General features: G+C 37.9%; 1 protein-coding gene, 1 non-coding gene and 1 pseudogene across 3 annotated transcripts in view; 2 read left to right on the top strand and 1 right to left on the bottom strand.

Moving 5' to 3' along the window:
- Nucleotides 1–15,897, bottom strand: part of DMC1 (DNA meiotic recombinase 1) — a 42,740-nt gene that overhangs the window by 23,264 nt on the left and 3,579 nt on the right. Inside the window, exons 5-10 of one of the 2 annotated variants that reach the window (XM_060112360.1) lie at nt 12,872–12,954; nt 7,061–7,113; nt 5,442–5,483; nt 4,258–4,330; nt 497–588; nt 14–87 (exon numbers count right to left, since the gene is read on the bottom strand). In XM_060112360.1, the coding sequence (XP_059968343.1) occupies nt 14–87; nt 497–588; nt 4,258–4,330; nt 5,442–5,483; nt 7,061–7,113; nt 12,872–12,954 (417 nt within the window). The remainder of the gene's footprint in view (nt 1–13; nt 88–496; nt 589–4,257; nt 4,331–5,441; nt 5,484–7,060; nt 7,114–12,871; nt 12,955–15,897) is intronic. The other variant, XM_060112361.1, reaches the window with a different exon arrangement.
- Nucleotides 13,263–13,328, top strand: LOC132499624 (small nucleolar RNA SNORD58). The gene has a single exon (XR_009533864.1). It is a non-coding gene; the product is annotated as a small nucleolar RNA SNORD58 (small nucleolar RNA).
- LOC132498999 (large ribosomal subunit protein uL22-like) lies at nt 13,415–15,890 on the top strand (annotated as a pseudogene).

The raw sequence follows: 15,897 nt of genomic DNA, 5'->3' as shown, positions 1-15,897 counted from the left end.
TAAAAGCTCGTACCAATAGTTTGAAGATGCCAGCTTCTTCATGGAACTTTGCTGCTACATAATCAAGTAGCTCCATCTGATGTTCACCTGGTGGGAAATGCAGTGGGAAAATGTTATAAAAACTAGAAGCAGAGGCTAAGATCATGTATGTTCTTGGGAGTCAGGCAAAAGAGTCCTTGAAGGATTTTCTTAATTATTTATGACTTTATTAAATATGATTTCATATTCTGCCTTAGCATACATACCAAATGCTACCTTATCCAAAAAGAATGTTACCTCTATTTCAAAGACAAAGAATAAGAAATAATTTGAGAGCATTTCGATGTCTAAGGACTTACCAAATGATAAAATTTGTGGACTGACTAAATAAATTTAGAGAAAAGTAAAATATAAAGAGAAAAGAATAGTGTCCAAATGTTGTAAGCATCACTCAAATAATAAATCAGTGCTGCCAACCTTAAAACAGCTTAAGCATCCAATTACATGGGGCTCTTACTAGTATATGCACGTGCATAAAGTACATTGTCCAGGACTGCATCATGGTCTACACTGAAGCGATCAGCAATGTCCCGAAGGCGATCTGGACGGCTGGAGTATGCCAGGATTAAGGATTCAATAAATCAATTCCAAAAAGTTTAGACAACAACTACAAAAAATAATACCGTAAGCAAGTGTATCAAAGAGAGGGAAAACACGGTACCTGCAAAGGTATTCTGGAGGATACTAATAATCACTTAAAATCTATATCAGACTTTGTTTTTCATAAGTGCCTCAATTAATGAATACCTTAGGTAGTGATAACAGTGATAGAAATAATGAGACAGTAATGAATTTAAATATTAAATTATCTAAACAATAACCTTGGAAGCTAGTTGTTATGGTCTCTATTACATTTTACAAAGGAGGACACTGACAAACAGAGATTAGGCAAATGACTCAGGATTATGCAGCAAGTCAGTTCCAAGAGAAAAACTAGAAACTAAGATTTGTGAATCTCTGTTGTTCTCAGTTCAATAAACATAGACCTAGTCTAGGAAGATAATATCACTGAATTATAATTCAAGTCAGTTCAAAGTGAATTAATTCACTCTTCATATTCCTCACTTGTTCAACATGAAATAGTTTAATATATCACTAACCACGTGTTGCCAACAAATGATAAATTTGACTACATAAACCAAAGAGTCAAAAAAGTAACTTCAAGGGTCCAGAAGGGAATTATTATCAGATAGTTTTTGGTTTATTTAGGGTTTAAAATCCACTTTCTTCTAAAGGAGTTGTGTTAGCATTTTGAAATTAGTAAATTCATAGGGGGGCAAATTCAGTGTACCTGAAAAGGTATTCTGGAAGATGCTAATAATCACTTACACCTATCTAGACTATAAAGGAGTAATAAACATTCTTTATAGGTCTTTGGTGATCCTAACAATATGTCTATAATATTCTCTAAAGTGAAGTAAGATAAAATAAAATGCACGTCTGTGGTCTAATTTCACTTTGTTTACAGTATTTGTATAATACTGATCATACTGTAAGTAACTGTAAAGTAAGGACCATTTTTAATCTTATTTGTGACACTTGGAACTAGTTCAGTAAACCCTGAATTGAATTGTCTTTAGGATTTCCCAGCCATCTCTGTCCTACAGCACTATATATGTTTTCTTCAGAGCTTTAGTGACAGCCACTTAAATCTTCTATTGCTGCTGAGTATACCCAGTAGATGTTTTTAGTGGACAAATCAAAGAAGACAAGGAATTGGAAGAGGCAATAAAAAATGTTTTTCACTTTGTCAGTTTTTACAAAGCCGGGTGACTATGTAACCAGGAATGTAAAAGTTGGGCTATGCTGAAGGAAAGTTCAAATCAATATACAAATGTTTATTAATTGATTCCCATATGGAATCGGTTACCATATTAACCAATTACCAGTGCAAGGCACTGGGGAGGATTTAAGGGTCATAAGATAATCTATGCCATAGGTAAGTGTAAAACATAATTATGTAGGCAAAATATAAACACATAAAAAGAAAAGTACCAAGAGAGAGCAGTATACATGTAAGAGACACTGAAAGAGTGAGAACATTCCACTCGGGCTCCTGCATGTCCTTGCTCCTCCCAGCTGTTCCTCCCTATTCCCTCTTGCATATGACCTGGCTCCTAACTGTTTCTTTCAGCCATTCTTGATAAAATCCAAATTGCCAAAACAGTGGCAGCTATTCTGCAAGAACAATTCCTCCTTCTCAAGAACCATCCTTAATCAACTGTTTCTGAAACTAGCTGAACTCCAGCTGGGCGCCTCTTCCTACAGCCCGATTGTTAAAAAGAATGTCCTCTGAACCTGATATCTCCTCAAACTACCGTATTTCTTCTATTTATTGGTTAATCACACACTGCCTCAATTCCTTACTGTTTATTTGCAACAAGCTTCCATCATCTTACTTTACTGCAAATGGCCTCTTGGACTCCTAACTGCAAACCTCAGTGATCTTTTTCAGTTTGCACCTTCTCTCTCTCTCTCTCTCTCTCTGTGGAACATCACTGACTACCATTTTCTTCTTGAAACTTTCCTTATGCTTAGCATCCACAACCAGATATCCTCTTACTTTGTCTGTCTCTATTGATTCGTCTTTTTAGTCCCTCTTCCTAGACATAGGCACACCCCAAAGTTATGTTCTCAGTTCTCTTCTCTTCTCTCTATGTAAGTTCTCTTGCCTCCCCCTGGCTATTCCATCCATATCCTTGGCCCTACCCCTTTCTCAAGCTGAGTCCAACATTTCCAACTGCCATATGGATGTCCCTCTGTACCTCATATTCGACGTATTAAAATGAAACATTACCTTTTCTCTGAAACATGATCTTCCCAATTCTGTCATCATTATTCTCCTAGTATCTAGACAAACTTAAGAGTGGTTTCCCAAGACTCTCTTTCCTTTGTCTACCAAATACAGTCATCAAATCTCATTACTTGCCTAGAATATTGCAAAAGAATCCAATTTACACCCATCATCCAGCTTCAAGGCCCTTCAGGTCTAAGACCCACATTTCCAGTCTTGCTTTCTGAAATAACTTACACTTCAATAAAACTGCAATTCTTTTTGTTACCCAAACAGGTTCTTCTCTTTTTCCTTCTGTATTTTTGTTCAATTCAGACCTTTTCCTTTATTTGAGACCATGACTTTGAGTGAGTCAATAATCTTCTAGGTATTAAGTTAAATCTTTGGAGAAGTAAGAGAATTAAAAACAAATAGGATATAATTTCCTCTCATGTATTTGTTTTGTCAATTTTATACCAAACCCATTTGGAGAAGTGAAACCTTTTTTAAAAAAAGGTGATTTGAGGGACTTCCCTGGTGGCGCAGTGGTTAAGAATCAGCCTGCCAGTGCAGGGGACACGGGTTCGAGCCCTGGTCCGGGAAGGTCCCACATGCCGCGGAGCAACTAAGCCCGTGCGCAACAACTACTGAGCCTGCTCTCTAGAGCCTGCGAGCCACAACTACTGAGCCCGCATGCCACGACTACTGAAGCCCACGACCTAGAGCCTGTGCTCTGCAACAAGAGAAGCCACTGCAATGAGAAGCCCGTGCACCGCAACAAAGAGTAGCCTCCGTTCGCCGCAACTAGAGAAAAGCCCACGCGTAGCAACGAAGACCCAACACAGCCAAAAATAAATAAATTAATAAATTAAATTAATAAATTTAAAAAAAAACTATGAAAAAAGGTGATTTGAACATGGAAAACAAACTTATGGTTACCAAAGTGGAAAGAGTGGTGGGGAGGGATAAATTAGGAGTTTGGGATTAACATATACACACTAATATATATAAAATAGATAAGCAACAAGGACCTACTGCCTACTGTATAGCACAGGGAACTATACTCAATATTTTGTAATAACCTAATAACCTATAAGGGAAAAAGAATCTGAAAAAGAATATATATATATATATATATATATATATACACACACACACATATATATATGTATATAAAACTGGATCACTTTGCTGTACACCTGAAACTAACACAACATTGTAAGTCAACTATACTTCAATAAAAAAATAAAATAAAATAAAATAAAAATTTCAGGGGGAAAAAGTGATTTGCGAACTCAATTAGCAACTGTTTTCCCTTGGCTTTTCTCATTATTGCTGGTTTACAGGGTGATCACAAAATGACATATTTCAAACGAATTCTCTTTTATAGTAACAGTACTATATCTCACTATTATGTTAGCAACTTGTTTAAATAAAAGGGTTACAAAGTATTTTCTGTATCAATGAAGATAATCTTTCCTCCTGAGTAGCCACCTGCTCCTGGAAGTTGAGCTGTCACTAGAAAGCAATTAAAATTTAGTTAATATTAGTAAGAGTGAATAAACTTCGTACAAATGTGTATATAAATTAACATGGTATTTAGGCTGGTTGCAACTCTCTAGCCATGTAGCAAAGAATAATGATCCTTTAGTTTCTAAACAGCATGCTATATTTTTATATTACTAACCAGTGGTAAGATTATAAGTATTCTGCCAGCATAGTAGTAATTCAACAAAGAATGTCAATATCTTTCACAATGGGAGATATTCATGAAATTTAGTTCTCCTAAAGAAGTAGAATTTAAGTATCACTAACTTTTTTCTATAAGAAATAATCATAAATATAATTTATGCTACATAACTCATTTAAGTAACTTTTCAATTAATGTATGTCAAAATTTTAAATGCATTTTCTTTATATGTAGTAAACACTAAGGAATTACTTCACATGAAGTACATACATTATTTCATTTATTTTTCAAAACAACCCTAAGTTTGGCACTATCATTACTCCTGTTTTACTGATAGGGAAAATCTGAAAGGTGAAGCAACTTGCCCCAGGTCATGCAGCTATTATTGACAGAGCTATTTTGATGCCAGAATCCCCTTATTAAACACTTTTCCATGCTCCTTCTACTTAGGTCAAAGAAATGTAGTGTAAATGTCTTTATGCAAAAGGAGGTATTTTTGCTTATTTTGCTTTAGAAACATTTAAGTCTTTTTTAGTTCCAACCTTACTCTATGGAAAGTAAGGAATTGTAGGCCTCAAAAGATTCTCTGACATTCTCATAAATACAATATAGAAAAGATAGAATGGGAAAAATCGAGACCATGAATGAATACCTCTCTCCACCAACACATTCATATACCCATTTACCTCCTCCGTATTTCTATTTAGCTGTTCAGACAGCAGTACATGCAATATCACCTCAAGCATCACATATTCAAAGACTAGCTCTGGTATTTGTGTAACCATGGGCAGTTTATGTAATGTCTCTGAGTTTTAGTTTCCTTGCAAGTTTGTTCAGATTACATGAGATTATGTAAGTACCAGGCACAAAGTAGAATAGTAAGTGATCTCTATGATTATTATTGTTATCGCTATTATTGTTGTTGTTACATATCCTTACCACAGAGGGTATGAGAGAGTTGGGTTTTTCCAGTTCGAAATTCTGTGAAATATAGAAAAAAACCATACATAGTTAATTTTTAGATATTTTCATAAAGAATAAATATGGCCTCAGAGTATGGTTTTCTTTTCCACTGTCAAATCTCACACATAAAGTACCTCTGTGTCATGAATGGATTCTGCATATATGAGTACCAGTAGTAAAAACAAATTTTAAAAGGTTTTCTTTTTCAGAACTGTCCTTTAGATGATAATTAACTTAAACCAAATTTTCCTTAGGAATAGTTATATAAATGAAAGTTTAAGACTCCACCACAGGAATGAGAGTCTGGGGTTCTCCCACTGACCTGAGATCCTCAGGGGGGATCCCAGAGGGATCCTCAGATTGGTGGTATTCCCTAGCTACCAACAAAAGCAAATTCTCTCCGGGAGAAAAATGTCCCCACTCACCAATTTAGGCCTATTGAACTCCAACAGATTAAAATCAAGAAATAAGCTCACAAATATCAATGAATACAACAGCAGGTAAGCCATTAAGACTGAGAGTCAACTGAAATAAACACAGATTTATTTCTCCAAGTCAACAGAAACATCAACACCAAAAAAACAAAACAAAACAAAAAACAGGGACTTCCCTGGTGGTCCAGTGGTTAAGACTCCATGCTCCCAATGCAGGAGGCCCAGGTTCCATCCCAGGTCAGGGAACTAGATCCTGCATGCTGCAACTAAAAGATCCCGTGGGGGCTTCCCTGGTGGCACAGTGGTTGGGAGTCCACCTGCCGATGCAGGGATGCAGGTTCGTGCCCCGGTCCGGGAGGATCCCACATGCCGTGGAGCGGTTGGGCCCGTGAGCCATGGCCGCTGAGCCTGGGCGTCCGGAGCCTGTGCTCCAAAACGGGAGAGGCCATGGCAGTGAGAGGCCCTGGCAGTGAGAGGCCCGCGTACCGCAAAAACAAACAAACAAACAAAACGATCCCGTGTGCTGCAACTAAGTCCTGATGCAGCCAAATAAATAAATAAATAAAATATTTTAAAAAAACAACAACAACCAAAAAACAGATTTAGTTCTCTGAGGACTGAAAATACTGGAACTGTCAGGAATAGTACATAACATAGCTATGCATGAACTTTTTTTTTTTTGACCACACTGTGTGGCCCGTGGGATTCTAGTTCCCCAACCAGGGACCAAAACTGGGCCCTTAGCAGTGAGAGCACAGAGTCCTAACCACTGGACCGCCAGGGAATTCCTGACTTTTTTTTTAAATAGAGGATACAATAAGGGAAGGGAAATCTATTCTCTGTGTTCCTGAAACATGTATTTTTTAGAAATAAGATCGGTCTCATTATACAACTACCCTCTGAAGGTATGACAGAAAAAAATTCTAATCTCTTCTATAGGAATCAGAGATAAAAAGATGAAAAACGCCAATAAAACTCATCTGTTAATGTTGGAATGTATTTTAATTGCAGCCCAGAACGATCTTGCATTATGATAACTGATATTTCATCATAAGTTCCAAAAGAGATACAATTTACAATTGACTACTTAATTATATATATATATGGGTGTGTATATATACACATATTTTTCATAAAACAAAATATTAAGGTTCTACCTACCTCCAAAAGCTTCTGTGATTGCCATGCTTTCAATTCCACCTCCTAGCAACTTACTAGAAATAGAAAGTAAGCTTTAGTAACTGGAACAGAAATAGAGATATCAAGAAAGGAGAAAGTGCTAACATCATTAGTATCATTTCTATCTATCTATATATCTTTCTATCTGTCCAACATGAACAGGAATTCTTGGCTGAATAAATGGCTTCCCACCTGTTTAGATCACAGGTTATACTGTGTATGGGCAGGGGGATCAACAAAACAATTTATAAGCCCTGTTGTTCTTAACTCCTGTGTACCAATAGGAAATGGGCTATGCAGGGCTTATATTTCAGTAATTCTAAAGAACTGAACTGGAGTGCGAATAAATGATTTTTAGTTATTAATTGGGTTTTTCATATTGTGCTGGGACTATGTTTCTAAAAGTCAACTGAATATCCAATTTTTTTTAATGTACTGAAAAACATGAAAAATAGATATTAGGAGAATCCAGTGATTGTCACCATGATTGGCTTATCTCACACAAACCAAATTCTATGAAGAACATGTCAGAATAGAAAATATTCAAAGACGTGACAGGTAACGCTAGCAGACAGAAGAATAACGGTCAGATTTTGACAGCATGCACTTAACTGGTAATGCAGTGATTCAGCGCATTTAATACATACTCTTGATATGGAAAGACCTAAAGTTAATTAATCTCATTCATTCATTTAATGCAACAAATATTAATTATGGCAATTGTGCTAAGACCTGGTAAGAGCACTTTTAAAATCTTTGTAGTTATTTATTTTTGTCTGCGTTGGGTCTTTGTTGCTGTGCACCGGCTTTCTCTAGTTGTGGTGAGCTGGGGCTACTCTTCGTTGTGGTGCACGGGCTTCTCATTGCAGTGGCTTCTCTTGTTGCAGAGCACGGGCTCTAGGTGCATGGGCTTCAGTAGTTGCAGCACGCGGGCTCAGTAGTTGTGGCTCACAGGCCCTAGAGCGCAGGCTCAGTAGTTGTGGCGCATGGGCTTAGTTGCTCCGCAGCATATGGGATCTTCCCAGACCAGGGCTCGAACCCGTGTCCCCTGCATTGGCAGGTGGATTCTTAACCACTGCGCCACCAGGGAAGCCCAAAAATCTTTGTAGTTTTTATTAGCATGACGTCTGGGACATGGTCACAGATTAGACAAAGCTTTAAGAGATGGATAATCTAACAGATTTACACTTACATAGTTTAAGAGAGCAGCTTAAATGTAAACTGAAGTAATGTTGGAAGTTATCCACAGATTTAGGGAGGGCTATGGACTTTAATGAGAAGAAGAAAAATCTAGATACTGACCCGCATAAAGGACATGGTGGAGAGACCACGCCATTTGGTGGGTTGGCCAAAAAGTTCGTTCGGGTTTTCTGCAAGATGTTCCGGAGAAACCCTAACGAACTCTTTGGCCAACCCAATACTTAGGGATTCTATAAACCTACCAACTATTAAAGAGAGTTTTACTGATACTTGGTCCTCCTCATCTTGAGAAAAATCACCCTGAAAGGCTATAGCTCTGGAAAATCTCAGACAAAATTTCTGGTTGATATGCTGAAAAAGTGACCCCAAAATTTAACTGAAAGGGTACCCCAAATTACTTGGGATAGCATAATTGTTCCCTTATGAAACTCAGGAAAATTTACAATTAGGTACAGAAATAGTGTTTTTAAATCTAGGAAGATTTAAAAATGGAGACACAAATCAAACCCACAGATTACTATTTTCATATTAAATTTGGGAATAATCTGTGCATTTTGGTCCCTGAGAATTTTCAAAATTTAAGAGAATTTGACATTTTTATAATAACACATTAGCCTCTAATTGATTAAATGATATAGACCTGCAGTTTCTAAGTTGATAACTAAGTTTATACCCAGTATTTGAACATTTAAGAGTGTCTAAGACTCACTATACTTATAAGTTTAATTTATTAAATTTATAAGACATTCAGATAATTGGAAAGATTTTAATAATTACACAGATAAAGTTCTTAGAGGAAATATAATATAATAAATTTATAAATATAATTTTAAATGTTTAAGGGAATTTAGTTAACCATATTAGAAAGGCTCCCTTAAAATTTGCCAAATTTATAAACAGACTTGCAGCTTAAGAAAAAATTATATAACATTTAAACAAATAAAATATTAATTAAAAAAAATCTAGCTCCTGAGTAATCTTTTATGTGCCCCAAAACCCAACATTGAGGACATCAGAAAGCTCACTATGAGAGTAATAATTTCTCTAAGCCGAATGGTTCTTAAACCATGACGTGGTAGAGCAACTGGAGAATATCAAGTTGTCATTTGAATCAAGTTTTATTTATTTATTTATTTATTTATTTAGGCTGCACTGGGTCTTAGTTGCGGCACGCGGGATCTTTTAGCTGTGGCATGTGGACTTCTTAGTTGCGGCATGCGTGCAGAATCTAGTTCCCTGGCCAGGAATAGAACCTGGCCCCCTGCATTAGGAGCATGGAGTTCCACCCACTGGACCACCAGGGAAGTCCCGGAATCAAGTTACCTTGACCAATTTGTCTTGGACCAAAGACTTTTCCTTAGCTGTTACTTGAAAAAAAGTTCTGTGATTTTAAAAATTTGAGGCAATGCTAGGTTAAAGAGGTGTTTTATTTCACTGCAGGAATTCAGACCCTTTAATAAAATGTGTGAATCTCCAAGAGGAGAATATAGTATATTGCACTTCCCTAACTTATTTTATTCACTATTTGTTTATTCATTCAATTAGTCATTCTACAAATATTTATTGAACACCTAGTTTGTGTTAGAGATTGCTCTATGCCCTTGGAGTAAAGCAGAGAACAAAAGAGACAGAAATCCATCACTTCATGGAGCTTCCATTCTAATAAGAGAACAGACAATAAACATAAGTAAAATTTGTGGTATGTCAGTTGTTATTAAATGGTATGGATAAAAATTAGATCCAGAGGGCTTCCCTGGTGGCGCAGTGGTTGAGTCCACCTGCCGATGCAGGGGACACGGGTTCGTGCCCCGGTCCGGGAAGAGCCCACATGCCGTGGAGCGGCTAGGCCCGTGAGCCATGGCCACTGAGCCTGCGCGTCCAGAGCCTGTGCTCCGCAACGGGAGAGGCCACAACAGTGAGAGGCCCGCGTACTGAAAAAAAAAAAAAATTAGATCCAGCGAGGGGATAAGATGTGCAGAGGATGAAGATGGGGAGTTTTGAAATAAATTTTCAAATAAAGTGATCAGAGAAGGCCTTAGTGAGAAGTGGACATTTTAACAAAGATCTGAAAAACCTGACAGCAAGTCATGAACATAATGACGAAAGAGTGTTCCGGGCAGAGGGAATGCTAAGTGCAAAGGCCCTGACATGGGAGTGTATCTGGCATGTTCTAGGAATAGCAAAGAAGTTAGTGTGGTTGGTACATAGTAAACCACAAGATGAATTAAAGATGAGCTTAGATTTGACATTAGAGAGGATTTTGGTTTTTGCTCTGAGTGAGATGGGGAGTCATTAGGATGTTTTGGGCAGAGGAGTGTTATGATCTGACCTATGTTTTAAAAGGATTATTCTGGCTCCTATGTGAAGAATAAATGGTAGGGGCAAGATCTAAAGGAGGGAAGTTAGTTAGAAGTTATTATTAATAATCCAGAAGAGATACTAACAGGTGTTTTAGACCAGTGAGGTAACAAAGGAGAAGGTGGTGAGAAGTAATTGAATTTGTATTTCTTCTCTTTCTCTGTACACATATAGACACAAATAGAAAAAAAAATTATATGTATATATACACACATATATATATATATATAAACTTTCTATTATGGACAATTTCAAACATACAAAAGTAGACAAAAACAGTATAATAATGAACCTTCATGTACCTATAACTCAGCTTCAAAAATTATCAGCTATGAACTCATGGTCAACCTTTTTTCATATAAACCTCCAACCACTTCCTTCCCTTTTCATATTACTTTAAGCACATCCTAGGCAACATATCATTTCATCCTAAATATTTCCGTAGGTATCTCTACAAGATGAAGACTCTTATTTTTAACATAACTGCATTACCATTATCACACCTAAAAAATTAGTAATTCCTTAATATCAACTATCTAGTAAGTGTTCAGTTTTCAGTCTCATATGTCTTATTATCTGTGTGTGTTTGAATCAGGATCCAAAATAAGATCCACATATTGGGATTAGGTGACATGTCTTTCAAATCTCTTTTAATATCTAGGTCTTCTCCCTGATTCCATCTCTTTTTTTTTATTCCTTATAGTTTATTTGTTGAAGAAACTGGTTGGTTTTTTTTTTTAATATAAGGATTGTTTTGTTTTGTTTATAAATTTATTTATTTATTTTTGGCTGCACTGGGTCTTCGTAGCTGCGCGGTCTTTCTCTAGTTGCTGCGAGCGGGGGCTACTCTTCGCTGCAGTGCGCGTTCTTCTTATTGCGGTGGCTTCTCTTGTTGCGGAGCACGGGCTCTAGGTCCGCAGGCTTCAGTAGCTGTGGCACGTGGGCTCTGTAGTTGTGGCTCGCGGGCTCTAGAGCACAGGCTCAATAGTTGTGGCACACGGGCTTAGTCGCTCCACGGCATGTGGGATCTTCCCGGACCAGGGCACAAACCTGTGTCCCCTGCATTGGTAGGCGGATTCTTAACCACTGCGCCACCAGGGAAGCCCGGCTGGTTTGTTCTGACTAAACATATTTGAAGGTAGAGCAGACAGGATTTGTTAATAGATTAGAGTTAGGGTGTGAGAGGGGAAAAGAGGTGCTAAGGATGACACTAAGGTTTCAGATCTGAGGATCAAAAAGAGTTCAGGATGAGGGAGATTTTAGGAGGAGCAGATCTGGGGCAAAGATCGGAAGTTTGGTTTCAGACCTGTGAAGTCTGAGCTGCCTAGCAGACATTCAAGTGGAGGCATGTTTGACTATGAACTCTTTTTTTCTTGCAGTTTTTTGTGAGGTCAGGGTTTTGAGGAATACTTTGAAGAAATACTGCTTTTGTTCAAATTGATCTTGGCCACTGCTCTGACTTATGAAACAGTAACTCTGCCCACTAAGGTAGAGAAAAAAACCACATTCTAGTCAACTTGCATTGGGAAGATGATGACTGTGTCTCAGGAATCATAAGATGATAAATAAAAAGGGAGGTTAAAACTGCTGAGGCTGAAGAGCAAAACCAACACTGCATTATTTCTTCTAAAATATTCACTCTAACAACTGATTTTTAAGTAAAACCAAAAGTGAGATGGAATTTCCTTCATCAGTGGAGAAGAAAAGAGAAATGAAAAGTTAAACTAATTTTTTAAATGGTTTATAGATTAATATAGGTTGATTTAGAAACTACTTATATTTTGGGTCTGAATTTCTTGTAAGAAATTTTTTTTTTTTTTTTTTTTTTTTTTTTTTTTTTGCCGTACGCAGGCCTCTCACTGTTGTGGCCTCTCCCGTTGCGGAGCACAGGCTCCGGACGCGCAGGCTCAGCGGCCATGGACCACGGGCCCAGCCGCTCTGCGGCATGTGGGATCTTCCCGGACCAGGGCACGAACCAGTGTCCCCTGCATCGGCAGGCGGACTCTCAACCACTGCGCCACCAGGGAAGCCCTCTTGTAAGAAATTTAATCCTGTTTTTATAAGCAGTCTGGAATTTATTTGCTTCAGTTGCCTTTTGAGAAAAAAAAAAAAACTTCTGCAAAATAAGAAGCTATTTCTACTACTTATAGTCAAAATAACAACCTGGATAGAGGAAAAGAAATATAGTATTCCAAAGATTATGCTTAGTGGTTATAAAAAATATGAGATACATACTCAAATTCCTGGCTCCCAGTGGTGATATGGAAAACCATCTTCCTCTTCTCACTATACTCAAATGCAGTCAGGAATCCTGGTTCCTACAGAAAGACAAAAGAAAAAGTTCAAAAAGGGTATAAGATGATGGTTTTAATTTCAAATCCCACCAAAAGCTATATACTTGATTACCAGGGTCATCATTTGATATAAGCTACAGTTCATTTGTCTTTGAAGGCAGCACAAGATCATGCTTAAGGACATAGGCTATTATCTTCAAATAGATAACCAACAAGGACCTACTGTATAACACAGGGAACTCTGCTCAATATTCTGTAATGACCTATATGGGAAAAGAATTTGAAAAAGAATAGAAAAAAATAGATTAATTAAATTAAATTTTAAAAAAAGACTGCAATGATGGCATTTCTTAGGACACCTTTGGATTAATCATGAAAACAACAACTCTCTGAGTAGCTGCTGGCAGCGTTTAGTACATATATGAGTTACTGTAAATATATGTTGACAGAATTATTCTTGCTCGCTTCCAGGTGACCTCTAAAAATGGTTTGCTATTCACTTGACCCAGAAAACCCCACGAAATCATGCAAATCAAGAGGTTCAAATCTTCGTGTTCACTTTAAGAGCACTCGTGAAACTGCCCAGGCCATTAAGGGTATGCATATCTGAAAAGCCACCAAGTATCTGAAGGATGTCACTTTAAAGAAGCAATGTGTGCCATTCCGACTTTACAATGGTGGAGCTGGTAGGTGTGCCCAGGCGAAACAGTGGGGCTGGACTCAGGGTTGGTGGCCCAAAAAGAGTGCTGAATTTTTACTGCACATGCTCAAAAATGCAGAGAGTAATGCTGAACTTAAGGGCTTAGATGTAGATTCTCTGGTCATTGAGCACATCCAGGTGAACAAAGCCCCCAAGATGTGGCACAGGACTTACAAAGCTTATGGTCGGATCAACCCATACATGACCTCTCCCTGCCATATTGAATGATCCTTATTGAAAAAGAACAGATTGTTCCTAAACCAGAAGAGGAGGTTACACAGAAGAAAAAGACATTCCAGGAAAAAAAAAAGAGTTTAAATAAAATAAAATTTAAAAATAAAAAAAAAAGGAGTTATGGGGAAGGGATGGTGGTAATGGCTGCAACAACAATGTGAATGTATTTAATACCACTGAACTGTATACCTAAGAATGATTAAGATGGTAAATTTTATGTTATGTGTATTTTACCACAATAAAAAAAAGAAAAAATTAAAAAAAAAAAGAACACAGGCTCTTGAGTCACCCTACCAAGGTTCAAGATATGTCTCTAATACTTATTAGCTGTGTGATGTCAGGTAAACTACTTAATCTTGCTGTACTTTGGCTTCCTCTTTCGGGTCAAACGGGGATAATAGTGTCTCTTTCATAGGTGAGTTGTAAGGATTAAATGAGATATATTTATGGCATAAAGTAGAATGGTACTTTACTAAGTGATTCAGTTGATTTCATTCAATAGCATCATTTCCCCCAGCTCTAGAAGTTGGAAGGAGCACAGGAATTTCAGTTTTCAATATTCATGATACAATATTTTTCATGTTAGATATACTACATATTGGTTGAATTAATGAGCTACAGCTGATGCAGTGTTATAACTAGTGAAAATAGGTCCTGATGTGGTCTAATGTATTCCCCTCTTTGTTGTTTTATACTATGACAGTGGTTCTCAAACTTCAGAGAACTTGAAGTGGGGGAAAAGTGCATGCTCAATCCTAATTCAATGAGCCTGGGCCTCTGTGTTCTTTACAAGCCACTCCAGATGATTCTGATACATACCACTGTACTGTGAAGTTAACTGTCTCTCTCTGTCTCTGTCTGTCTCTCCCTCTATGTCTCAATCGTTTTCTCTTTCTTTCAGAATAAATAGCTTTAGTTAAGAAATGATAAGACTCTTGGTGCATTAGTAGCTACATGAGAAGGAGAGAGGTTCTTTTCTTTGGTAATAGAATTATTTTCCAAAAAAAACAAGACTAATGCCTAGGAGCTATAAAGTAACAGTTTCCCAAACCCTGGGTACTGCCCTAGGGCTTCATTAGATACCCTGGCAGTTATGGAACTGACTTGAAGGTATACTTCCCGAGTACTGAGAAGGTAAAGTAACTGAGCTGTGTTCAGAGCAGTTCACTTGGGTCCTCTCCAAGCTCAGGACCACACTGCATCACTCTCATGCCTCAACTGCCTCTGGAGAAGGAAACTGGAGGGCTGTCAGTGAAGAGACTTTCTAGGACTTGGTAGGAATGAGAGCCTCACGTACACATGTAGAAAAGGAGAAGCCTGCTCTTCTGCAAAGAGGGAGACTTTGTCTTTCTGCATATTCTTATTTCCAGAGCTGGTGCTTCCAGTGGCCCCCAAAAGCTCTACACAAAAGCTTGGGTCAAAGGCATGTGTTTTTGCTTGGAGCCTCTCAGCTGCATAGGTCTCTTGTGTTCTGTGGGCCCAGCTACAAGGTATAGGTTTCACTTAGCTTTAAGCTCAGGTGCCTCAGTGAGGACATTCTTGGTCATATCTATCTTAACTGCACACATGTAGACCCAGTCACTCTTGTCATTTTCAAATGCAATGCTCTCTTATCAAATGCCTAAAGCAGGAGAGAGCAACTTCTTTGTTGCTGAGCACTTCACAACAGCCATAGGTACAATGTTTGAGGAGATAAGACAAAAATAAGGAGGAGGAAGATAAAAAATACGAAAAGGAGGGAATTCCCTGGCAGTCCAGTGGCTAGGACTTGGTGCTCTCACTGCCCGGGGGCCCAGGTTCAATCCCTGGTCCCGGAACTAGGATCCTGCAAGTCACGTGGTATGGCCAAAAAAAAAAAAAAGAAAGAAAAGGAGAAGGAAAGGCAGAGACACAGAAAGGGAAAAAAGTAATATAAAGGGAGACAAAAAGAAAAGTTTCGGTAAAAAATAATTACCTTCATAGTTTTCCAGGTCTCTTAACCCCTGTCTCATTCCTTCAGAAATTAATTGCTTTGAAACCGACATGATGAAAAG

This window comes from Mesoplodon densirostris, chromosome 11, assembly GCF_025265405.1.
Source record: "Mesoplodon densirostris isolate mMesDen1 chromosome 11, mMesDen1 primary haplotype, whole genome shotgun sequence".
Classification (NCBI taxonomy): domain Eukaryota; kingdom Metazoa; phylum Chordata; class Mammalia; order Artiodactyla; family Ziphiidae; genus Mesoplodon; species Mesoplodon densirostris.
Note: the sequence above shows the minus strand (reverse complement) of the source record. Positions and strands in the feature narration are given on the sequence as shown.